The 24,946-nt window shown below is 34.1% G+C and overlaps 3 protein-coding genes across 7 annotated transcripts; 1 reads left to right on the top strand and 2 right to left on the bottom strand.

The window, feature by feature from the left end:
* Window positions 1-2,059: 2,059 nt before the first annotated feature.
* Window positions 2,060-5,456, bottom strand: LOC108452134 (WAT1-related protein At4g19185-like). Of its 3 annotated transcripts, none has more exons than XM_053025470.1 (7): window positions 5,099-5,456; window positions 4,669-4,731; window positions 4,453-4,569; window positions 4,041-4,326; window positions 3,392-3,547; window positions 2,631-2,868; window positions 2,060-2,515 (listed from the first exon to the last, which is right to left on the bottom strand). In XM_053025470.1, the coding sequence occupies exons 1-6, from the start codon at window positions 5,299-5,301 to the stop codon at window positions 2,632-2,634; spliced, it is 1,062 nt and encodes a 353-aa protein (XP_052881430.1). In that variant the 5' UTR covers window positions 5,302-5,456; the 3' UTR covers window positions 2,060-2,515; window position 2,631. The 3 variants fall into 3 exon arrangements, with proteins under 3 accessions (XP_052881430.1, XP_017605373.1, XP_017605374.1); XM_017749884.2 differs by having other exon boundaries at window positions 2,060-2,581; window positions 2,717-2,868; XM_017749885.2 differs by having other exon boundaries at window positions 2,060-2,581; window positions 2,717-2,868; window positions 4,669-4,728.
* A 621-nt stretch (window positions 5,457-6,077) lies between these two features.
* Window positions 6,078-9,821, bottom strand: LOC108450448 (uncharacterized). The gene is made up of 5 exons (XM_017748078.2): window positions 9,210-9,821; window positions 9,045-9,122; window positions 8,521-8,602; window positions 6,643-6,785; window positions 6,078-6,472 (listed from the first exon to the last, which is right to left on the bottom strand). The coding sequence occupies exons 1-5, from the start codon at window positions 9,693-9,695 to the stop codon at window positions 6,263-6,265; spliced, it is 999 nt and encodes a 332-aa protein (XP_017603567.1). The 5' UTR covers window positions 9,696-9,821; the 3' UTR covers window positions 6,078-6,262.
* Window positions 9,822-18,540: 8,719 nt separating this feature from the next.
* LOC108489933 (uncharacterized) lies at window positions 18,541-24,551 on the top strand. 3 transcript variants are annotated; one of them, XM_017794684.2, is made up of 7 exons: window positions 18,553-18,850; window positions 18,968-19,130; window positions 19,209-20,072; window positions 20,360-20,551; window positions 20,643-20,797; window positions 22,398-22,508; window positions 24,058-24,551. In XM_017794684.2, the coding sequence occupies exons 2-7, from the start codon at window positions 18,978-18,980 to the stop codon at window positions 24,113-24,115; spliced, it is 1,533 nt and encodes a 510-aa protein (XP_017650173.1). In that variant the 5' UTR covers window positions 18,553-18,850; window positions 18,968-18,977; the 3' UTR covers window positions 24,116-24,551. The 3 variants fall into 3 exon arrangements, with proteins under 3 accessions (XP_052881395.1, XP_017650175.1, XP_017650173.1); XM_053025435.1 differs by lacking the exon at window positions 18,968-19,130 and having other exon boundaries at window positions 18,541-18,850; window positions 19,196-20,072; XM_017794686.2 differs by lacking the exon at window positions 18,968-19,130 and having other exon boundaries at window positions 18,541-18,850; window positions 19,193-20,072.
* The last annotated feature ends 395 nt before the right edge of the window (window positions 24,552-24,946 follow it).

Genomic DNA, 24,946 nt, shown 5'->3' with positions numbered 1-24,946 from the left:
TTTGTTCAATTAAGTTTTTGCTAAACCAACGCTTGTTCATTTCCTTCCAAGAAACAACAATAGTTAATAGAAAATATTGCTTACTGACCAGTGGCCACTACAGTAACAACATTCAAGACAATTTATGGTGAAGATGATACCTACATTACTAATTTAAGGATTAGAATGATGAATTTGGGTTGGACATGAGTATGTATTAAACAGAACTGACTTAAGTATGTATTAAACAGAACTAACTTAATCGAATCAACTCAATTATTTCCGCGGGAAGAAAGCGAGATAGCAGTGGTCAGCCATGGAGGGTTTTTACATCAAACGCTGATTGCACTTGGACATAACTGTTGCCCCCTAGTGGATGGTGATCCTTTCAGCCCGTGAGTAGCGTATAATCATATATTGATATTGGCTACCAAAGTAAATATATTCAAAAGAGAAAAAAACAGACAACACTCAAAGACCTCGACAATAAGAAAAAACAGAAGCAAACCACAAAAGGACATAAGAAAACCCCAACACTTAGACACCAAGTACCCACATTCTCGTTTTGTTGAAAAGAAATACTCCGCCAAAAAAAAAAAGAAAAAAAAATCAAGAGTTGGAATTCTGTTAAACCAAATTCCATAGGAAACATTTCACCTTAGGGGATTTTCAATTAACAACTCGATCCAAACAAAAAGATACTTCTGGAATACAGTGCTGCCACAAAATGTTGATCCGCGAGAATAAAAATTAATTTATGAGAAATTTATTAAAATGAAATTCCAGTGAGAAAAATCTTTGATGGAACATGAAACAATTTGAATAGAAAAAATAAGCAATATGACAAGGCTCCAAGAAGTGTATCAAGCTCGAAGATATAATGAAGCTCGGTAACTATTTGTGTTTTGCATTGACGAAAATAGTCCACTAAACACTGAGCAGAGTATAACAAGAAAATCAATTTCTGGAGTAATTATTTATAAAACAATCTAATAATAGTAGAAGATGGAGAAAAGATAGGGAGGACATATTAAGAATGTTTTGGTATATTTTTCAAATGAAATATCACTCTAATTTATAAGAACTTTAATTTATAATTACTCTCAATTCTCTTCACACAAAGACATAATTTTCAATAAGTGTATTTTCTGAATAATTATATTTTTAAAAGAGACAATTATTCAACTAGTATCTCATAACTATTCAAATAATATTGTTTGTATGATTATAATTTTTGTCAAAAATTAAATGATATAACTCTTGATTAATAACTAAAAGATATTACATTCTTTAATTTTTAGTTATTAAAACACTATAAATATTTGAAAATGTTTAACAACGAAGTCATTTTATGGCTGTCTAAAAAGCAACCTACGGTCCAAGTACGGCGATGGCTTTAGCCACATGTGAGCTAGTTTGGATTGTTGCATTACTGTCATCCTTCTAGATTATTACACTAATTGCTTCCTTATATCGTGAAAATCAAGCTGCATGCATTTCATATTGCCTACAATCTCGTATTTCACCAACGTACCAGTCATATCGAAGGTGGTTTTCTACGTCATTCTTCTGTTGTCTGATATATTTACTAAACCTCTTTATGGTCCTGCTTTTTAAACATTTGTAGCCCCGTCTTGCGGGGGAATATTACGGTTTAATAGTTAGTTGTTTGATGATATTTTGCTTGTATAAATATTTTGAGCTGCAACACTTCTTTTCTCAAAATAACAATAACTAAACAAGTGAACACCATACTGTTAGCAACAGCCTTGTCGTAAAGGTATAAAAATACATACGCACGGCGTCAGTCTCATTTATTCAATCATCTTTCCGACCTATATTATCACCTCCACTTGCTATTGTTGCTCAACTTGTCCATCTCACAGTACACTTGATATTTATATTTAATGCATTGAATTCATACTAAGTGAATTATATGATGTCAATTTAATCATAAAATGTTAATTAATAAAGGATAAGATCATTGTTGTTGTTCTCTTAGAATCAGGTGTGGAATGAATGTTCATACACTACACCTAACATAACGTCAAATCTCACTCTAATACTAAGGAGAAGAATGTCCCAACGAATTATTAATCCAATTATAGAAAAGTAGTCTGAAAAAATAAATCCTCTGAAATCCCACCCTCTCTAAATCAAATTTAAATATATATCAACGAAAGAAAAAGTGAGTAATACATTCCTAAAATCTAATTTTACGCCCATTAAAACTAAACGTATTTAATCAATCAATCTCTTTCTCTATTATATGTACGTACTGAATTTTTTCCCCTATGACGGCAAGCCTTGCCGTGTGACACCATTTGAAGTTGATCTTTGTAAATAGTAATAATGATAATACCTGTGGCCTGCTGTGACTGCGGGAGGGAATGCATCTCCACTGAATTTGATTATTGTGATGAAGCAGATGAGATGTCCCCAACCAAAGTTGTTAATTTATGCATTTTTGTTAATCACAGTTTCAAAGGACCCAACCCTCTCCGGAGTGTGCCTTCCTTTTTCTCCTTCTCTATATCTGTAAGAATAGGATGCCCAGGTGACCATGTACAGACCAGCAATTATTAGAAATCCCCCAATTACACTGTTGTTGCCATAATATGCAAAACAAAACCAAAACCAAATCAGTTCACCTCAGCCTTTGGAGAAACACAAACTACTTTTAGTGTAACACATTAGGTTGTAGTGGAAGCCTGGTAGCAACAGAAATGAAACCAACCTTCCCAAATAAATTGGACTTCCAAGGAAAATTCTTGACAGAAAGGCTGATGCTGCAGGTTGAAGTGGATTATAGAGAGCAACTAAAGCAGGCCCCAAGATCTTGTTCGACCATGTCAGCAGTCCATAGTTTAGAGCAGATGCAACAAATCCCTACATTACCCTTCATCTCAGCCTCAGATTTAACTATTAGGTAGCTTAGCTATGTTTTATACTAATTATAACCCAGTCAATCAGGGACAACATATTATTGTTACTTCTGCGAATGTTATACCAAGCCTTTAATAATCGTTTCCCCAGCATCATTCAGAGGTCCAAGTTACAGACCCCATGGACAGCACCAATTCTTTGTATGATTGGTACTTTCTTATTGAAATCTGTCTACCCTACTACTCTCTGTAAGAAATCATGCACTTTCCTTTACATGGGAAGAGCCTCACCAGTCGCTATTTATGATAACTTTTCTTACACTTCTCTTACACTTCTGTCCCTATAGTTTGGCCTTGGTCATTAAACTAGCATCTCAAGCAGTGTCCCCAAAGGTTTAAAAATGTGCACACTCATCAAATACCATTTCAACCATCCTGATAAAGCCACCACTTTGATAATGGCTAAGAAATTAACTTCCAATAACTTATTTAAGATTTGAAATGAATAACATCAACGACAAACTTACAGCATACAAGACTGCAAAAAGCTCAGACTGTGTTAGACTCCAGTCTGTTGATTCATTCGTCATAAGCAATGCTGTTGCTACTATCAATACAGCACCAAAACAATAGGATAATGCGGTGACAGAAATGTTGGCAGGATACTTGGCCAAAATTGGAGCCTGGAATGGAGGTGTTAAAAAGTATTAATTACAACGAAAAATGCAAGCAAAGTTCAATTTATAATATAGTTGCAAAATGATGAAATAAGTGAGCACTGTTTTCCATGAAATTTAATATAGTTTTTATCGATGAAATTCTACAAGATTCATTCCCATCACTACTTGTGACAACCACTAAGAAAATAGTAGATGTTGCATATTTAGTGCTATCCAACCAAAGACAGGCATAAAGCACCAAAGAGAGCTGCTCAAAAATATGATTAAAACATGCATTGCAAAGCATTGTAACGGACCTGAAGGCATTTCCAAAACTGAAATTGAAACCTATACGAAATGCTTCATAAAAAGTGTTGGCTATAAACGTGACAAATCTAATTATATAATCTTTTCTTGGGGGGTGGAGGTGGTAGGATCCTATATAAGATTAGTTAATAGGAGTGATAAAAATAAATAAATAAATAAGTATTTGTATATCAGCCATGCAATGGCCTACCTGAATGACCAGGAAAGCAGCCATGCACATACAGTTTCCTATCAAGCATAAAACTCCAACATGCCAATGTTCAAGCCCAAATGCGAGGAGACTAGAAATAAGCCATCCAGCACCTTCTGGTTGACCCCTGGCACTGATGTCATTTTGATCAGCAAAGTCTGCATCCATCTGTCCAAGCAAGGCTGGACCACGAAACAGAACCATTAATATTGCACCAGAAGCACAGATTAGGGTACCTCCAACCTTGGCTTGACCTTCAATGCTTAGCCAAGTCACTCTTTCTGTACTGCATGTGGATTTTCAAATAAATTATGGCAAAAAGTAATAGAGACATTAAAATATATAAATGAACCAAAAAAAAAAAAGTTTGATTCTTTTTTAGAAGAAAAAGTATAGTACATAATGCCGTTACCCCATCATTACAGCCAAGAGAAAGGTAAAGACTGGAACCGAAGGCTGTATGGCAGCAGCATAAGTTGGATTCGTATAGCTTAGACCAATGAGAAATAAAAGCTGGTTGGCGAAAATCCTTTTCCAATTAACCAAAAGCCGGATAAGTTAGGTGGCAGGAAGTTTTTAGAGGCGGAATTTATTAGATATTATATTGCCAGAGAGAAGCAATACTCACCCAGTTAACCCAAGAAAGAAGAAAGACAGGAGGAGGCGTTTGGTCATAGGAGGTCGAATACTTCTACCGGAAAGTGAAACATCATCATCCACAAGTTATATTTTCAATCCAAGCGTTCAGAAAACCAAATTGTGAGTGCATATGATATGATCAACAGAGATGCCAGATTGAAAATTGACTTAAAATTACAGGAATTAGTTGGACGAGTCAGCAAAGAAGCAAACTGCGGTTATTAATTCAGTTGTTGATACATGTATATAATTTTAATGAGATGAGAACAGGTCGATTAGTAAGGTCAATCACGATACCAGGTCAGTTTCATCTCTGTGAGAAACGGATGCAAAAACGAGAAAAGAAAACGGCCCATTTTATCTAAAATGGTAGCGGAGAAGAAGCAGAGTTAAATACAGAAAAAAAAAAAAGGTCATACTTTTCATGAACATAGGCGATGGGGGCAAGAAGAGAGAGAGCAAGAACATCGCGGAAGGCGCAGAAGACAAGCTGGTTGACACCAACATTGAGGGCTACTTTGGTAATTACGTGATAGCCTCCATGCATGAGCTGCACCAACGCCATGGAGGCATGAGCTTTCCAAGCTTCTCCATGGGACGCTCCTCCATTCATTACTGACATCTTCTTCCTTCCCAATCCACATTAGACAGCAGAAATTATGTTACATATAAATGAGAATTTTGGGTGATTTTTGGTTATGGGAACGAAAACAGGGGCGAAGTGAATGGGCTAGGGGGATTAGGCTCTTGTCCCTTGAATTTTTTAAAACCTGGAAGTTTATTAAAATTTTCTATTGAGTCTCATATTATTTAATAGGACAACTTACATGGTTACTGAAATATTACCCGCTTTATATTTTAATCATTAAAAAATTGAAAATATATTTTTAATCACAGTTATTTGAGGTGAGCATATTTCTATTAATCTAATAATAGTTCAACATTTATCAAATAATAACTTTTAATTTTGAATTTTTGTAAAATGATAAATTTTTATAGAATAAGAGAATTGAAATAAAAAATGTAAACAGAATTTACAGAATGAACTATTGTGATTTGATTTGAGCAAATGGCAAGAGGCAGATAAGTGCAGCAAGTCCGAGAAACACAGCTTGAGATCAAACTTCTGAAAAGCTCACTTTTATGTTTGTTGTGGCATGGAAGATAGAGGATTTAGGCGGAGGCAGGGATCCCGGCTCCTCTGCTTTGCTTGCAGTGATTGAGCTTCTCTTCCAAACAGTTGTTTTGAGAATTCATTGCTTGGAATTGGAAGAAATGTTAAGCGAAGGAGAAATTAAGAAACTACCCATCCACCAAGCTATATATATTTCCATTGTCTATAACTAATCAACTACTCTTTTAGTGTCATCCAACTCTTCAAACAATCAGATAAGATACTTACCAAATATGTTTTATTATATTTATAGTCTACAAATAATACATCCCAATGCATACATCAGAACGTGTATTAACAAACAAGCAGGAACCACTCCTTGTTTCTAACATATATCTTACATACATAGCTTTGCGTAACTATCCTCTTTTACTGAATGAAACAGAAGAGAAGAGAAGAATCAAAAGTCTCATGTAGAGCCATTGAGCTTAGATAGCAAAAATAGGCAACCGGAGGATAGTAGGACAGAAGCTGAGAAGCAAAGCAAATCCAGTGTAGAGTGTATGACAGCCTTCTTGCACTTGTCAAAAAATCCTATCAGAAGAAGCATCACAATTACATGCCCAAGTTTGGTTTTCAGCTCACTCACTGATTTTATTTCCAACCATCTTGGTCGTTCCTGGTACAAATGAAATTATATTCACAAGCTACTACATGCATGTGATAACTTCGAATTTCCACAAGTGTTTTTCTTTCTTCCACCAATTAATTAAATCTCACAATCAAGTAGTATAAAAGATCCTCATGACCAAAACTAGAAAGATAAAAGAAAAAAAAATTTTGACTGACCTTTAAAGCAAACAATCCAAAGAGATTTGATGTTGATGTGGCCTTCTCCTTCGATTGTGTTTTTGCAATATCAAGGTTGCAAACAAAGAGCTCATAAAGACCCATTCCAAAAACCAGCATTACTGTTCCCAGTAGATAGATATCTGGAAGAACAATACAGTGGCAATTAGTGGCCTCATCTCAATAGGATCTAACTACAAGCATCAATAAACAATAAACCGCATACCTGTATTTTGACATTACAACACTAAACAGAACAAATTTACTACATCAGGATGCATAACCTACTTAAGAGCACAACTTCTATGCAACTATCGAATAATTCTAATACACTAAGCTCATTCTTGTATACATAAAGATAAAGACTTTCAACATCTTTGCTGTAGATTCTAATACTCAGCAAAGCAGCAATTTACCTAATAATTTAAGTCTAAATGGTTTAGAATCATCAAGGGTTTGTATCTGGTCGTAAGTATCACATTGAAAACCAACCAAAAGTCGTGGTTATCTTTGAAACTTGGAAACCTGGCTTGATAGCCAGTCAAAATATTGTGAAATTGAGAAGGAAAAGATAGCAATCAGAGTCGCTGCTAGTTCTTACAAGGATCTCCATATCTGCCTCGAGAGATGATTAATTGGACAAAGTGTAACATGGTACAGCATGAGGCGACAAAGGACACAATTCTAGGGTCATCACTTTGAATTAACAAGAATAAAGCCATCTATGCAGGCTCAAAAGCACAAGAGGAGTTTACTTCAAGGTGGAAAACTTTGTTTAAGCTGCAGGCTGAGCATATAGACTTTAATGCTCAGTAGCCTTAAAGTATATTAATCTTGCTTAAGTTATCAGCTAACCATGCAGCTGGACACAAAATTATAAAGCCACCCCACCTCGTGAAGAAGAAAAAATAGAACACTCTAATCAATCATTCAGAAAGGAGTAAAAAGACCATCAATCAGAATTAAAGAATAGAACCGCAGTTTCAAAATTATGCACAAAAAACAGGTTTTCCTCTAGGGTATAGTACTTGCGATTTGGGATATTGTTCCCCAGCTTCACCAAACAGGATCAGCAGAAAGGGAAGTTTTAAATGCAAACCAACTGAAATTTCATGTGTTTGTCTAAGTATAACATTTCTTCAACCTGAACGTTCTCATAATACCTATAAAAGCAAATAAGTGGAAGCAGCAGGAATAGGCTTGATAGTATGGGAGTTGAGAGAAAATAATGCTTGGGAGTGGGTAGCAAATGATCTGGTAATTAATAACATAATGATAAAAGCCTATTAATCATGCAAAACCGTAAGTTGTCACTTGTCAGACAAAAGAAAATATCAGCATGCAAATCTAGACTCCAAACCAATATTAGTTTCAGGAAAGAAATAGGAAATCCAAATGGAATTACATAAACTAGCAGTGGCAACTTAATAAACAGATTATTTGATATCAGCCACTGTCAGCTTTACACCAGATCCATAACATGAGTTTGGTTTTTTCTTTTTATTGAATCGCTGGTTTCAAACAGTTTCTAGAGAAAAAAAGTGTAATGGATATTGATGCTAATGCAGCTGTTATGTAAAACCTAAATGAACGTTGATTAGGGAACTTGCTTATTACCAAAAGCTTGTTTGCCCTGGAAATTTGAACATCAGACGTAGGCGGTAGAACCAGTTCATTCTATGTATATGATTACTAGCCGTAAGAGTTGAATTTCAATTGACAGCCTAGTATGGTAGCAATAGTAATTGAGACAGAATCAAATAAATTGTGGATAAGAAATGAAGGCAAGCTCCGTTGTTTTTTTGATTGGTACTCTCTATCATCCACAAACATAAGAGCACAAATACTTTGACCCTTCCATAACAAACCAACCCTCACCTATGGCCTCAACCAGCAACAAAATCACTTTGCTCCGATCAACCCAATATTCCATGAAAGATGACATGATATAACTGCAGCCCTGCATATGACAGTGTAAATAAATTCATTTAAGATAACAGATTAATGCAATATTCTAAGACACCTCTCCTCACACGTGGTACATAGAATAAAGCATTATAAATTATGTTTTCTCCAGGTTATATCAGCTCTTTATATTATCTCATTAGCATCCTGAGATTCTTATTTGAGTTTTTAGAATCTCAAAATGAAAGGGGAAAATCAGAAAAGAGCTCCGTTGCAGTCCTAGAATCTCAGCTCTAACTAGAATATACAATATAGAACAAAATAAGCAATATTACATCCATGAAAACAAAAGTTGAAGCCGATTTATTGTAGAAGGTAATCAAGTAAACACCGGAAGAGTAACTCAATAACACATACAAAATACTAAATAATACCAAAAGCATTCCATGTTAGAGTCTACTATGTATATGTATTTGTGTTTGTCTATTTGGCTAAACCTTGATGAAGCAAAGGAATGATCCAGTTAAAGACCCAAAAACAGCCAGAAGAGTCATAAACCGACATCGATAAATGACCTGTAAAATACATCCAAAAAAGGAGATAAGTGCGCATTATCTGAGTCAATATCTTATCTAATGAAATAATAATATAGAATATCTGACCTTCTCTATGCGCTCTTCCATAGCTTCCAACTTGTTGGATGAGCCCGGGGTGTCCAAATGGGAGTTAGCTGTAGCAAAGGTTATTGATGGGATACGAGTACGATGCAGAGAGCTTTTGGTGAGTGGGAATTTACCGGTGGCACGAGGGTCAAGTATAGAAGAAACCCTTCTGCAATTTGGTCCCAAACTGGAAGAAGTGTGGTAGAATTGCATCAATAGCGTGGTGGTTCTGAGAGGTTTGGGGGTGAAGTGGAAAGGAGAAGGTGGTTTCATCTTCATGGTTTGGCATAAAGAGTGAAGCAGAATGAAGCCACCAAATGGAATGAAGGGTAGTTTCAGGGATGGACTAATACTAATATATGTATAGAATACGAAGCAGTGGAGCAAGCAAAGGATGCGATGGGATTGGAGCTGGTTTTTTCCTTGACAATTTGCATCCAACTTGAAACCAAAATGGAAGTATTGGAACCACACATAATCAGCCATGTACAATGCATTGTACACTTTAGTTCAGTCCAGACTCATTTCAGTTAAGTGGTGACTGATGATTGAAAAAATAAAAATAAATAGCGTATTACAAGTTCACAACTACACCCCTTTTAGTGATAATTAAAGGTTTTTTTTTTTTTTGATGATAGTGATAAATAGAGTTTTAAAAAAATCTAAACAATCATCTTATCATTTGAATCTGAAGTGGATTGTCAGCGTAAATGTGATGCCACCATATAGCACGTGGCATGTATATATAATCTCTCTTTTTTGTTAGTTGTACATAGTCATTTTAAACACATCATGAGCACAGTAAATATTAGTCGAGCAAGATGACAAAAACAACGAATCTAATCTCATTACCTATTCTTATCTCTATTGGTTGAATTTAAAGGTTAATCAATATAGTTATCCATCGGTAGATTCCCATTTTTTTTTAAAAAAATAAAAGCATATGCTCGGTTGGGCGTTGAAATCACATATATATATTTTTTTACATTGTAACTTAATAAAATTATAGTATAGAGTAGTAAAGTCGATCCTACCGAGACTGAGATTCTTAATTTTTCATGTTTTTGTAACTAGATTTTTGAGTATAGATAGATGTCGTGCCTTCGACCTCTATGTGTAAAGCTATAAACTAAATAAAAATGGGAATTTAATTAATAAAGAAAAATAAAATAAACAAATATATAATAAAAAAATAGAAATAGAATTATGATTGCAAAATAAAATTAAGTGAATTCAATTAAATCGGTGAATTAAATATATTAAAGCTTAGCCTCAGTCTTGGTATATTTCAAACTCAAATCGATCCTTGAAAAATGGATTTTCCTTCCCAAACCATAAGTTTGTTATAGTGATTAAGGACGCCTCAACCGCTAACTTTTCCTTTTGTAGTCGGTTTCGGTACGACCTGCAAATTGACCCTTGTCGAATTTATAACAACATAACTCGTGCCCTAATTTAAGATTTCGACAGCCTTACGATCTAGAAAGCCCAACTCGGATTAACGCCCTTAACCGCATGGGTCGTTTAAATCCGATCACTATCGCCCTTGACGAAATCCAACTAGCTTTTTCCACTTGAACATGCCAACTTGTTCACGTGAATTCGAACTTGGCAGACGACCGTCTCGTTTACTCAACTGTACGCCAAACAACTTCAACCCAACGTGCACTTTTTGAGTTGAAATTGAATTAACTTTAAGGGACGATTGTGACTATCCTATATACCGAAAAGATAACGAATATAGTGTTAAAAGATTTTTTAGTGCGGGTTCATATCTCACGATTTTTTTTGGAATGATAACATAGCTAAAGTTAAAATGAAATTAGTTGAGCATGAAATTAATAATGCTTTGTTGGTTTATGGAAGGAGTTTAATGGTAGAGATGAATGGTGAACATGATAAAAGAACTTAAGAAGCAATTAAGCCGAAAATAATAAAATGGAAAATGAGAATGGCAGAATGCTTAGTGTTTATACATGCCATATGCTAAAATTAGCCTAATTCATCCAACAACCAACTCACTAAAATATGACTTTATCAGATTTTTTTTTCTTTCTAAATCTAGCTTTCAAATTCAGCCCCTTTATATTGCTTGTGCTCCAATTTAGCCCGATTTGTTTATTAACTCCAATTTCGATACTCCAACTGCTTACCTAATAAAATTAAACAAAAATTACAGACTCAGTAACAAAAATTACTAAAATTGTGTGTGTTAAACATACAAATTCAACTTGTTATCAAATTCCCTACTTAGTCGATGCGTGTCCTCAAACATGTTATGTATTCCCATACTAGAAATAATTCCTCAACCTACTTTAAAATTAAGTACCATCCCGCAAAATGTAAACAACTTAAGTGAAGCATGAATGAGCTGTAGCTAAATTTAACTAACAAGTGTTTATATAATTTGAACATTATGCAACAAAATCAACTATTTTATTAAATTAAAACTTTAATAAAATTTGCAAGACGATCGTAAATATATACATTTTTTAGACCGAGACATAAGCAAATCTTTTTATGTGAGATGAGATGACAACCCAAGCACCTCACACCGGTTACTCAATTCAATTTTTCTTCGAACTTTTTTTTTACAACAGCTCGGTTAGCGGAGTGTTTGTAAATTTTGGTTCGTTACTTAAAGTTTTTAACGCGAGATAAGATGACAACCCAAGCAGCTCACCCCGGTTATTCAATTCGGTCACATTCCCGAACTCTTCACTCGTAACTAAGCTATCAAAGTATGTACATAAATTTAGTTATTTCTATTTATTTATTTCTTTTCTCGAGTATTTTTATTAGACAAGTTTAAAAAGAAGCTAACAATTTTAATGGAATGTTGACTTAGTCATAATATTTACATTTCTACAAATCACTTGCCAATCAAATTGAGCAGTAAGCAATTATTCATGAATCACATTGTGACATCCCTAATTTGACCCTAGTCGGGAAGTGGTTTCGAGACCACAAAACCGAGTCACACAAATAATTGATTGTTAAATTTCATGTCTATTTTATGTTACAATTTATGTGTGAAATTCTGATGCTTTGATTTTGTCAATTGAATGCGAATTTAATCAAAAGGGCTTATGTGAGAAACATTGAAAATGTGTTGGTTAATTTTTAAAATGGTCAAATTGTTGCATGGATTAAATATGGGGACTTGCATGTCAAAGCCTCCATTTTTCATGATAATGGCCGACCATGATGGTTTTAGGTGAGAAAATATGTATTTTATTTGTTGTAATGATGGCTAGTAAATGATATTATATACATTTTGTTAAAGAATTAAATAAAGACTTATAAAATATGAAATAAAGTTTTTAAAATGAAAAAAAAAAAAAAAGGGGATGAAAACAAAGTTTTATCCATTCTTTCTCTCAATAGTTGATTCTTAGGATCAAAGAAGAACAAAAGGGGGCCCTTAGACGTATGGCAATTATATTAGCAATTGGAGGTATGTTTGGCTTAATTTATTGATAATTTTGGTAAAGTTGAGTTGTTAAATAGATTTTGAAGTTAGCCCATACATTTATTTTTGAATTTAAGAAGAATGATACATTCGACTATGCTTTGATGTGGTTGGATTGTTGTTCATTGAGTAAGTGATTGAGGAATGGTTAGAAGAATTTGAATGCTAAACTAGTTGATTTGTTTATAATGTTCGATTATGATCATTTATAGAGATGTGAATGAATTGTTGTTATGTGAATAAATATTTATTTGATGATATATATATGTATTCGGCAATGGGATAAAATGTGTATTAAGGTAAGTTTCATGGTGATTATGCTTGTGATGTTGGGTTAATATTTGGCATTGAGTAATGTGGGGTAAGGTGATTAATCGGCTATGAAATTAGCTAAATTGAATAGGTATGTTTAATGATATACTTAGTGTAATGTATAATCTTATAACTCAGTTTGGTATTGAGATAAAGGTTAGATGTATGATTGGATTTTGGTATGTTAAATTGGTTAATCAAAGATTTAATATGACGAAATGTTAATGAATAACATAATTGGTTTGCACCTTAAATAGTTGAAATAAAGCTTGCCGATTATGATTAAATGTTTAAATTGTAATGGTCATATATAGGTATATACATATATATATATATGCCTTATGTATGTACCATGTACACATAAGGACATTCGGCAGTATGATTAAATTCATGTATAAGAAAGCATGATAAATTAAGTGACTCTTTGCTTGTGAATGTGAATTAGATATAAATTAAATAAGCATGAAATCGAGTCATGGCATGTTTTATTAAATATGATACATATTGAAATCTATTGTTTTAGATATAGATTAAGGGCCAGTTCTGCATTGCTTTTCAAAAGCACTTCTGACTCCAAAAGCACTTCTGGAAGAAAAGCTGTACAGAACAAGCTACTTTTGGCTGAAATTTTTAGCATTTCAGAAGCACTTTTCAAAAGCACTTCTGAAAATGAGAAGCTAAAATTTTTAGCTTTTCCTCTCCCAAAAGTACTTTTAATGCTTAATTACTTTTTCACCCCTCCAATAACATAGTACTTCCCTTTTTTTTTCTTGGTACTTAATTACAAATGTGTTAAAATCATTAATTAAAAATAAAAATATTTTTAAAATACTAATTACAAATATTTAATAGTTATATTTAAATATTTAAAATATAGTTTATATATTCTAATTAAATTTTATAAATATTAATATTTATTGTTTAAAAATATTTAAAATTTATATTTTATATATTAAAATATTAACAAGAAGTTATAATAATTTTTTATATTCTTACTAAAATATAATAATATTAACTAATTTAAATATTATTTAAATGTATATTTTCTTGATAATAACATGTCTAAAATAGACATTTTATTTCTCAAAAATGATTTTTGACAGCAATGCTAAACACTCAAATTTTAAACCAAATTTTTCAAAAGCACTTCTCAAAAGCATTTTTCCACAGCACTTTTCAAAAGCATTGCCAAACTAGCCCTAAATGATATGTGATTGCCAAATGTGATTGTTAAGTGAATAATATTAGTTAAGTACTTAAGCAAATCTATTGCTTTACTTAAGCTTAAGAGCAAAGAGGATCAAAGTCGGATAGGGGAAAAGAGAAAGTAAACGAATAGCCGTGGATATCTAGTCGTCGACCACTTCCGAGGTAAGTTTTAAGTGATTAAACGTTGAGTAAATTCAATCATAATAGAACATAATGAGTTGATTTAATAAGATGTGATGTGGCCATGATATGTTTTAAACTCAAATGGTAAGTACATAAGTGTTTGGACTTGGAAATTTAAGAGCAAATTGTAATAATTTGCTTAGGACAGCAGCAGTAACGTGATTTTAGAAAATCACCATAAATTGTTGGTGTGGAATTATAGGCTGAATAAAATATGTAATCAAAGCTTAATTAGTCTAGTTTCTTATAAAAGAAACCGTGTAAGCAAAGGAATTTCTTATAAAGAGATATTTAAAGTTGTGTGAGACAGTGTCAGAATAACTCCAAAATCCCCTGTTTTTTTTTAGAAAATCATTATAAATCACACAAAAAATTTGTTATAATATAAAATTTATATGCTTAGACTCCTTAATGAGTCTAGTTTCAAATGAAATAAACAAGAACATATTTTGAATTCTGTACAATGAGAAAGTTGATTCGTAGTGAAGAGTGGTCAGTATAGTCAAACAGTGAAATAGGGGAAACTTTAAGAAAAATTCTAGTATTGATTAGTAAAACCAAAAATTTTGAAAATTTTATGGATAGAAGATATATGAGTCTGTTTTCAGGGAAAATTAACAGCACTTCATTTGGAGTTTCGTAGCTCCAGTTACAAATAATTTAATGACTGTTGCTCAGGAAAACAGCTTGTAGTGAATATGTGATTTTGTTGTAAACATTGATGAAACTAATTGAGTTGCTTATAAGCTATTGCTGAAATTGATGTACAAGATAAATATATATATGTGTGGTAAAGCCGAATGGCTAGTGTGAAATATGTATGAGATATGTATATGTGGTAAAGCCAATGGCTAATGTGAAATATGTATGAGATGTGTATATATTGTGGCGAATGACCAAATGTGAAAGGTGTGTATATTTAGATATTTGATGAGACAAATGAATTACAAATATGACAATCGATGTGAATATTGTAACATGTGATTAAATGTACATGAAACTTGAAATATATTCCGGTAAGACCCGATGGCTACGTGTGGAGATTATGCAGGTAAGACCCGATGACTACGTGTGGGGATTATTCGAGCTAAAGGTCTCATGAAGATTCGAGTAAAGCATAAGATTATACGACTTCACAGTAACAATTGGTAATAAATACGTTCAATGCGTTAAGTTGGTCAGGTATGTATTTTGAGATTATATTTAAGCTTGATTTGGATTAAATCACAAGGTTGTTATGTGATGCATATGTGAGTAAAGCAATAAGATCGTTTCTATGATTATTGTGCATTTGGTCAATGTGAAAAGTTAGGTGAAAATATGTAATGTACCTATGTTTATAAGAGATCACTATCAAGTGAGAATTTATCTGCTTATTGTGTATTACGTAATTGTGTATATTCGGCCAAAAAGGGTAGTATACCTAGAAAGAGGTTATATGAGAATTGTAAGATCGACTTTTAATTTGGTTGGTCGGTATGTGATAAATACTTGTACATGTTAGACCCATCGTAATTAAATCATGATTGTAAAGTGAAAAGCAAATATGAAAATGCCATATAAATATGTGAGTATTCGGTTATGGAGAAATACTATAGGATATTGGGGATATACATTTTGATTTGTCCGATGAGGATAACTATAGATATGAAATGAATGTTATATGTGAATCAAATAAACAAATTGGTTATATTTGAGTTCACTAGTTTTAAATTGCTTAAGACTTACTAAGCTTACAAAAGCTTACTCTGTTGTTATGTTTCTCTGTTTTATAGATTGTTGATTTTGGCCTTTTGCTCGAGGATCGTCAACAACTTATCACACTATCACTATCCACTGTTTGGTACTGCTATGTTTTGGATTATCTTATGGCATGTATAGAATAGACTAGTAGTGGGAGGATATTTTGGTTAATGTATATAAGCCATGCGAATATGACATCTTTTGAATGTTTACTTTTATAAGTTTTAAATTTTATCCCTGGTTGTGTCTAGCAATTATCCAATTGAATGATCTTTACTCCAAGAAAATGTTCAAAATTTTACTGATTTGGCATGAGTTACAAGTCCAGTAATGCCCCTCACCTATTCCGGTGACGGTTACGGGATAGGGGTGTTACACACATAATCATTTGAGTTAACTAAGCATGAGAATTACATAATTTCAAAGCAACTTAGGGAATAATTTCAATATGGGAATCAACACATGCAACGAATAACGAAAGATAGAAAAGCATACAAACCCCCTACTTAGTCCACATTACCCTCAATGTGCAATAATAAATAAATAAACAAACAAAATAGAGTCAAGTGTACTCCCTGTGTATGTTTTAATGAGGAAGATGATGGTGGAAATGATCGTTTTGCTGTATGATGAGGATGCTTGAGATGTTGGCTTCCATTGTTTCTAGGTGAGCCTTAATGCAGTTTACTCTCTTTTCCATAGCGGAAAGGGGCTGCTCCTCTTACTCTCTGGAGCTGAACCACGTGTTCGTCGGAACACTCTATTGCTTCGAGCAGTTCGTGTACCTGGGGGAACAAAATAAAACGCAGTAAGGGTGCCCACAAGCAAACCCATAGAATCTAGACAATATTCATCCAAAGGATCCATATTATAAGCGTATGTTAGGGATGAAAAATCAATTCCGAATGAAGAATGTTAGTAGCTAAATGCATGATGAATAGGTCGAGTATGAGAGGTCGGTGGGTTGGAATTACGACATGAAAACTACGTGTAAACCAATATCCTAGGCTGACCCTAAAATCGAAGTGCATGCACTAGAATAAAAATAATTATATCTTAGTTAAGATAGACGAAGAATCATTGTGGCCCAAATAATTAAAAGCAAGAAATCTATAAATATATCTTAGGGTCGGTTCATGCACTAGCAATGATTTAGAGGTCTTGGAATTGTAAGGATGAGATATTGAGTTAGTCAAAGCCAAGTAAGCTGAGTCAGCATCAAAATCATTAGGTACCTCGAGTAAAGCAGTATGGTACGAGTCGGTTTGAACATCATCAGGGTCAGCGAAACCCATGGCTATGTTAAAATCTGAAATAGACATACTAAATGTATTACCAAACAATCTGAATTGAATTACGTTTGGGGTTTCAACAGTCCTAACGACATTTATATCGAAACTAAATTTTGCATAAAATTCGTATATGAGCTCAAAAAATGCAGCACAGTAAATATTCACATACAACGTCCAACCAATAGCATCAAAATAATAAAACACAGAATCACACATATTAAGTGCATCAAAGGTAAAGAGAAATATATACTTATAGGCCGGGATAAGACGATGTCGAATATCCTCGTATCTCGTACGGTGTTCCAGGGTCATGAAATTCATAAATCCCTGAAGGTCATGGTATGCGTAAGCAATATTTCTTATGCAACACTCTAAGTAAAAAGTTCACCCTTTAATAACATGCTTAGATTTCGTATTTCCTTCCAAAGAGCCCTATGTGGACCATAACATATAGAGTTTAATAAGAGCCATGAATAGTCGCGCTTTGAAGAATTAAATCTTGTTAGGGGAGTTCCCCCAAACTAACATTTCCATCGGTTCATTGTGGAGTAAAGGGGTGAATAAATCGTATATGATTCCTATAGAAGAAACATTTGTTGCACACGCGTCTCATTTCATATGTCCCATTTATCAAAGAATTCACCAAAGCCACTCATGGCAAAGACCCTTGTCATAACATGCTAGACGAGAAACTTACAAGCTAGACACGAAAACCTAAATGAGTAGACTAGCCACTAACCAATTTGAGCTAGGTAGGATAACCACTTATTGTCTAATATATCTAGGGAAAATCTTGAAAAGTAAGACTCTATCTTATTACCAAATATGGGTTCAGGAGTATGGTTACGTATAAGAAAAGCTAAAGCACTTGACAGGCTGCGCATGCACAATAAAACAACTAATTTATGAAACAATTTTTCATGAATCATTTCACCATTGTTTCAATCTATTTGCATTAGCTCTAGTAAAAAGGAAGAAAGTTAGTTTAGTAATTTTATTTGTTAATTTAGATATAGCTTAAATACTATTTTATTTAAATTTATATTAATAATTTTCATCTAAATTAAATTAGTAATTGCTTAACTTATAATTAATTTGACAAAAAAATTTAACAACAATCCCTACAGCTCAATTTTTGAAATACTCTAATATTTCATTCACAGTACAAATATTATAACTCAAAGCTTAACGCTTTTAAATTATTTTTATAAATATTATTTATCTTCTGCATACGCGCGCAGTCATTAATTGCTTTTTTTTTTTTGTTTACTTCATTCTTCGAGCTCCCGAATTCAACCCGGTCGGGAAAATGGATTTCTATTAAGTTTAATTTTTTTTTGAAAGATCTGTTAAGTTTATTTTAGAACTCTTTCAAGACACAAGCACAACCAATCCATCGTCCAGATCTGATCTGAAATCTGAATACATCGGTAAGTAGATGCCGAGTAGTAGTATATCAAAGTTCTGCTCTGCTTATAATTTGTAAAGAATATGCATGCATTTTTCAAGCAATGACGTAATTTAGGCTTATTTTTGTGTGTGTTTAGGTTAGAACTGATGGGATCCGGTGGGAGCAAGGGTTCTTGCAGGGGAGGAGCTTCCTCGTCGAGTGGTGGGAGGAAGGGAAGATCTATTGGAAAGAATAGAGTTTTCCAATCCTCTTGCCTGGGAGCGCCTTCTGGATCTGCTGACTCCCACTTTGACCGTCAGGTCTTTCTCCATTCTCTTGTCTCATTTTTTCCCCTCTCTCTTCTTCCTCTTCCTTGAAAAAGAAGTTCGCTTCTTCAGGTGGTTGTTGTTGATCACCATAATAAAGACTACGGCTCTAATTTCGCCAACCAGAACAGGAGCGAACGGGAATCTGAGTCGGATCAAGAGAAAAGAAAATGTTCCAGAAAGGTTAAAGCTGAATCGGCATCTGGTTATGAAATGCCACTGCCATGCATATCTTCCAATGGTGTAGATATAGATACCTCGAGAAGTGGTAGCAGCTCTGGCAGAGCCACCACAGCAGTGCATCACTCTCCTTCTCGCTGCCTCTCTGGCTTTAGCTTCTTTCCGGGTAACATTAGCTTCAGATTAAGCAGAGCTAATAGTTTGGGTTCGTCTAGGGCATATCCTGTTTCTCCTACAAGTCTTACAATATTGAACCGTGATGACAACTCCGAGACACTTGAACATCGACAATTTTCCCCAAATTCTTCTTCTATAAACTTATATTCTCCCTTAACCTTCAATGATTCAGACACAGATAGGGAGAGGGATAGACGTGTTGGAGTTGGAAGTCGAGAATCTGTTGAAAGGAATGTTCGTTTTAGCAGAACATTAAGTGTTGGAAGGCTTCGTGACCGTGTTCTTCGCAGACCTTCCTTATCTAATTTCACATTGTGCCCTTTACAACAAAATGGTCAAGTCGGCAGTCAAACTCACGCATTTAGAGGAGACAGGGACACGAGACAATTTACTACCTCACGTTCCACATCTACTTCCGTTTCCGGCTCCGCTCATACTACCACCGTTATATCCCACACCCCCGTTTTTAACATTCTGGGCCATGAAGTTGAAACTTCACAATCTAGAGAAGCCAGGTATCATGATTTACTCGAGCACAGATCCAATTTCCTTGAAAGGAGGAGAAGAATACGATCTCAGGTTTGTGATCTTCTGGCACCTGTGACCCAACTCACTACGTTTTCTAATTTAGTATCTGATGATTACTGAACCATGAAGATAGCATCTCATCAACCTCTTTTGAGCTTCACCTTTCCTTCATTAACATTTCAAATACAACAATTACAATGGCGGACGCTTTTCCTGATGTTCTATTTATGTCTGATTCCTTTCTGCCATATGCTGATTGAATGTTATCCATCTCAGTGGAAGCTGATACTTATTTTTCTATCTGTTTTCTTTAGTTACTGACCTACGAACTACTTTAGGTTCGAGCTCTTCGACGGCTAGGAAGCCATTTTGAGAACTCTGGACATGAAAGGTCTTGTATTTTATCTGGTCTACATAGAACTGGTGGCTGCACATGTCGTGTAAATAATCGAGATTCCAATTCAAATGATGAGACAAGTGCTAGCGCTAGTCTATCCAGAATCGTTATGTTAGCTGAAGCTTTATTTGAGGTAATTTTTATTTCTTATGTTATTACTCTGGGTGGGTCTTCTTTCTCTTTGCACCTATCTGTTGGAGTTAATTTCTATGCATTTTAACTAGGTTCTGGATGAAATCCACCAGCAGTCTGTGGTTTTATCTTCTCGACCTTCTGTATCTTCAATTGGATCTGTTCCTGCACCTAATGAAGTTGTGGAATTGCTTCCTGTCAAAATTTATAACAAGTCACACAAACTTCATAATGATGAGGCTGGACAGTAAGTATTTATTTTTCTCTGCTGTTTGAGAAATGTGAAGCACACTTGAGATTTTTTTTTGTCTCCGACGGATAGTTGAAGATGAGATTTAACTGTGTGTGCCTTGACTTTAAATGGACCTGCAATAAAATAATATTTGGTTGGCATTTTAGCTCAGAGTAAGTTATGAATTTGTATATGAAGTCAAATAAAACATAATCAGTTCTACAAAGCAGAAACTAAAAGCTTTCTGAGCTACAAATTAATAATGAGACAGTTTGATTCATATCAGAAGTATAATTAACCTAATGAAAATATGAGACTAAAATAAATAATAAGGTAACTTAACTTTTTTCTTTGTTTGAGAATTTAAAGCAGAATGGCTTAAAATCAGATCCAATCAGCGAGTTAAGTGCACTAAGAAGAATGATTCTTAGTTTACTATCACGTAGGAATTGGAATCTAGATCTTTTTTGGATGCTAAGTTTTAAGGCATGCTTCCAAGTTATAGTCACCAGTAGGCTCATGAAGGTTTGGCATACACTCTTAATGAGCTTGCTTGAAAAGGTTTAGGTGATTAGGTGCAGTAGGTCTATCTTTCGGCTGACCTCATCAGTAATCCCTTGTGCGGATTACGAGCCTAATTCTATGTAAAATATGGAATTTAAGTTTGATGGCATGATTTCTTAATGACTTATTAGAGAAAAAATAATTTAATTTTCCTGTTATTTACCCACAATATTGGTTGAGATGAGTTCTATATGCAATTCTCTTGTCTTGAGGGCTTCAGTTTGACTTTAATCTATTATGTTTTAGCAGTTATGAGTACCATGTGGATTTGAAATGTTGACATGATAAACTTGGTGTAATATGTGAAATTATTACTTGAAGTATCTAGAATAAAAGCATTAATATGAATGAGCAAAAAGAACCCAAGAAAACTGGAAAGTGACTCCAACTGTAAAATTTGATTCGGGTTATAGTTAAACAAATTTGGTTTTTGGTTCAGAAGTTTAAAACGCAATTATTCAAACTAACCAAAACCTATTTTTTATTTAATTTATACTCAGTTTCTTATTTTTTGATAGCATAAAATTAGTATTTTATGCCTAAATTATTGAAAAATACTATATAAAAAAAGCATTTTAAAATTTAAAAGACCAGTGAACTGAACTGTTAAAAAAACCAGATTATTGCTAATTAATTGCATTTTTTTTTCCAAAACCGAACTGAACCGTTATCACCTCTAATATTCACATGATATGTATTATACAGACTTCTCATCCTTGAGTATCAAGGCCTCCTTTTTCTGACCTTCTAATTGATCTAGCTAGAGGTTAATGATTTTATTGGTTTTGAATCCAATGGTAATATAGGAAATTGGGGGAGCTAGAGTGATAGGAACAGGGAAATTGAGTAGAAAAAATTGAATTTTAATCAGACTTAGGTATTGTCTTCCTATATAGGCATATGAAGGGTGGGGTGGGGGGGGGGCATATATGATTTCAAAGGGCCCTAACCTTCGGTATGCTTTCTTTTTCAGTTACTTCATATGGCATTTGTCTGCAATCAGGCATGTTTTGAGTCTTTTTTTTTCTTTTCTTTTATATTCAATTAACAGATGTTACATATGCCTTTTGGAGTATGAAGAGGGAGATAGCATGCGGATATTGCCTTGTAACCATGAATTCCACAGAACTTGTATAGACAAGTGGCTCAAGGAGGTTCACAGGTAGGATGGATGATTATTATTGCAATGTTTTTAACTTAACATTATGGTAAATATATGATTAAGGGTGTGCTAGATAAAATAGACGTGTAGGTTGTAGTTACACTCCACATGTTAGGTTATCTTTAGGAACAGTGAAGTGAAACGGAAAGACCAACGGTCATATGAGGCTTGAAAGACTCATCAATATTCCCCTTTGAAAATTTTGGACAAATGAATTTTTTGTGTTATATGGTGAAACAACAAATATAGAACTGCCGAAGAATGATGCTGGCATTACGTATAGCTTGTTGGTCCAACAGCCTTTGGAATGGCGTGCAAGTGCATCAGTAATCTTTCCTTCTCATCAATCTACCCCTTGTTTTTCTTTGATGTAATTCCTAGGAAATGATCTGTCAAATGCTACCCATCAAAGTTATGTTGATCCCTTATATGTTTGTGAAAGATGTGCCACACTTTCTTGCTGCCTAATCTGGTGGTGGAATGTATGGAGAATTAGATTCCTTTGTTCTATAAAAATAACATTAACACAAATGCAGGGCTGTAAGGGAACTAATTCCTTTTGGCTATTAATATCTTTATCTAACTAATGGCAGTAGTCAATATTTTCTTGTGATATGTATATCCATAGTCTTTTAGGCTTTGCTTGGTACGAGTGAGAGATAATTGGAAAGATGGAAAATATAATTTTTTTTCCTTGGTAGAAAAAATGAAAAAATTGAAAGAAAAAGTAAATTTCTTTCCCACCGTTGCTTGGTAGAGTAGAAAAAGGAAAGGAAAGAAAATAAAATAAAACACTTTTCTTCTCTGTCAAGCACACTCAATTTTTAATTTTTTTCCCACTTTTGCACTCCTTTTTTTTCCATCTCTCTTCTTTTTCACGCTACCAAACACACCCTTAGTTGACACCAAAGTGCTAACTTAGGATTGCAGAAAATCTTGTAAAGTTCTTTTAGGAGGTTTGTTCCCTTCGCCACGCTGAAAATATAAGTTTTGTATATTTGTTGGCCTCTGGTTATTGTTGTTCTGTCTCCCTAACGACGAGTTAGGTCCTGGAAGGTAGTGCAACAAGTTTTCTTCCACTTGCTTGCGTAATATCTGCAAGACTCTAACTAAACCCAGACAGGCTTTCTCCATGTGTACCATTGACCTATTTTACCGAACTTTGAAAATGTTCAAGTTTGGGAAATGTTTTTCATTTTCTATCCTATTTTTTACTTTAATATTGTGATGAATAAAAGAAGATGCTTCAACTAAATTTGGACAATTAGAAAACAAGGTTTCCAAGTTATAGATAAAACCAAGAGTTTCAAGTCATTTTTATTATGCTATTGATCAAGTATAACATAAAACTGGAAATGGGAATCCTTAAAGAAAGAAAAAACAGGATGTAAAATGGAAAATGCTTTTCGAAACTGAACTAGTTCTTTTCTTTCCTACTGAATGTCATCTTGGGCAGTGGAATTGGCTTCCATTTTTTTTCACCCTTTCTGCGCTAATGCTATTGCAGTAGGATTGTTTTGGTTTCATCCTGACGCAATGTCGCTTGCAGGGTGTGCCCTATTTGTCGTGGGGATATTTGCAGACATGATTTGTTGGCTGTGAACTAGAGCTTGCAGTTTTACTCCATACTTCCCGATGAGCATTGCGAGCCATGTAAATAGCAAGTTTTAAACCATGTTGACAAAATGGAAGAATGCATTAGGAAGCTTTGATCGTACTGTTTTATGGAAGAGAGTAGAATTGATAATCTGTGAGTCATCACTTTTGGAAGGAAAAAAATGAAATGTGCTGAAATTCCAATTTGTAATGTCCTTGGGCAGAACTCAGCCCGAAGGGGGGGGGGGTGGTAATTGTTATTGGGGAGGGAGGGAGGAGGGACTATTATCGTACTGTTTTATGGTAGGTTCTATTTATTACATAGATAGCAAGAAATTGTGTAATATGATAATATATTATAATTGATGTTAAAATACATTGTGAGGGGTAATATATTTTGTCATAATATAAAAATCTTACGAGAAATTATCAAATACATTAAGAAAAGGTGTAATTAAATAATATATATAATTGGATTTTTTATCTGTTCATTGTATTTGAAATTGGAATATAATTGATAATTAACAACCATTTTTATTATTTGTTGACCTCTAAAATAAAAAATGAGGAGGAGATAGATGGGATGGTGGTGGGTCACTCTTGCCTAGGGTGGATGGCTAGAGCTACTTTCTTGGTATGTAAGGGCTATTTTAAAGGACGGGTCGAGATTGGTTGGTGAAGAAGGGTTAAATGCCTTGGTCCTCCTTTCAGGCGTTGTAGTGAGGTTTATATATAGGTGATAAAGGAGTTCACACGTTTCAAGCTTATTGAGAGTAGAGATACTTCGTTTTTTTTAGTGGCGATGATGTGATGTTTCAGATTAAGGATGCAACTTTTTGAAA

Source organism: Gossypium arboreum, chromosome 1 (genome assembly GCF_025698485.1).
Source record: "Gossypium arboreum isolate Shixiya-1 chromosome 1, ASM2569848v2, whole genome shotgun sequence".
Classification (NCBI taxonomy): Eukaryota; Viridiplantae; Streptophyta; class Magnoliopsida; order Malvales; family Malvaceae; genus Gossypium; species Gossypium arboreum.
This window is presented reverse-complemented; position numbering and strand designations above follow the sequence as displayed.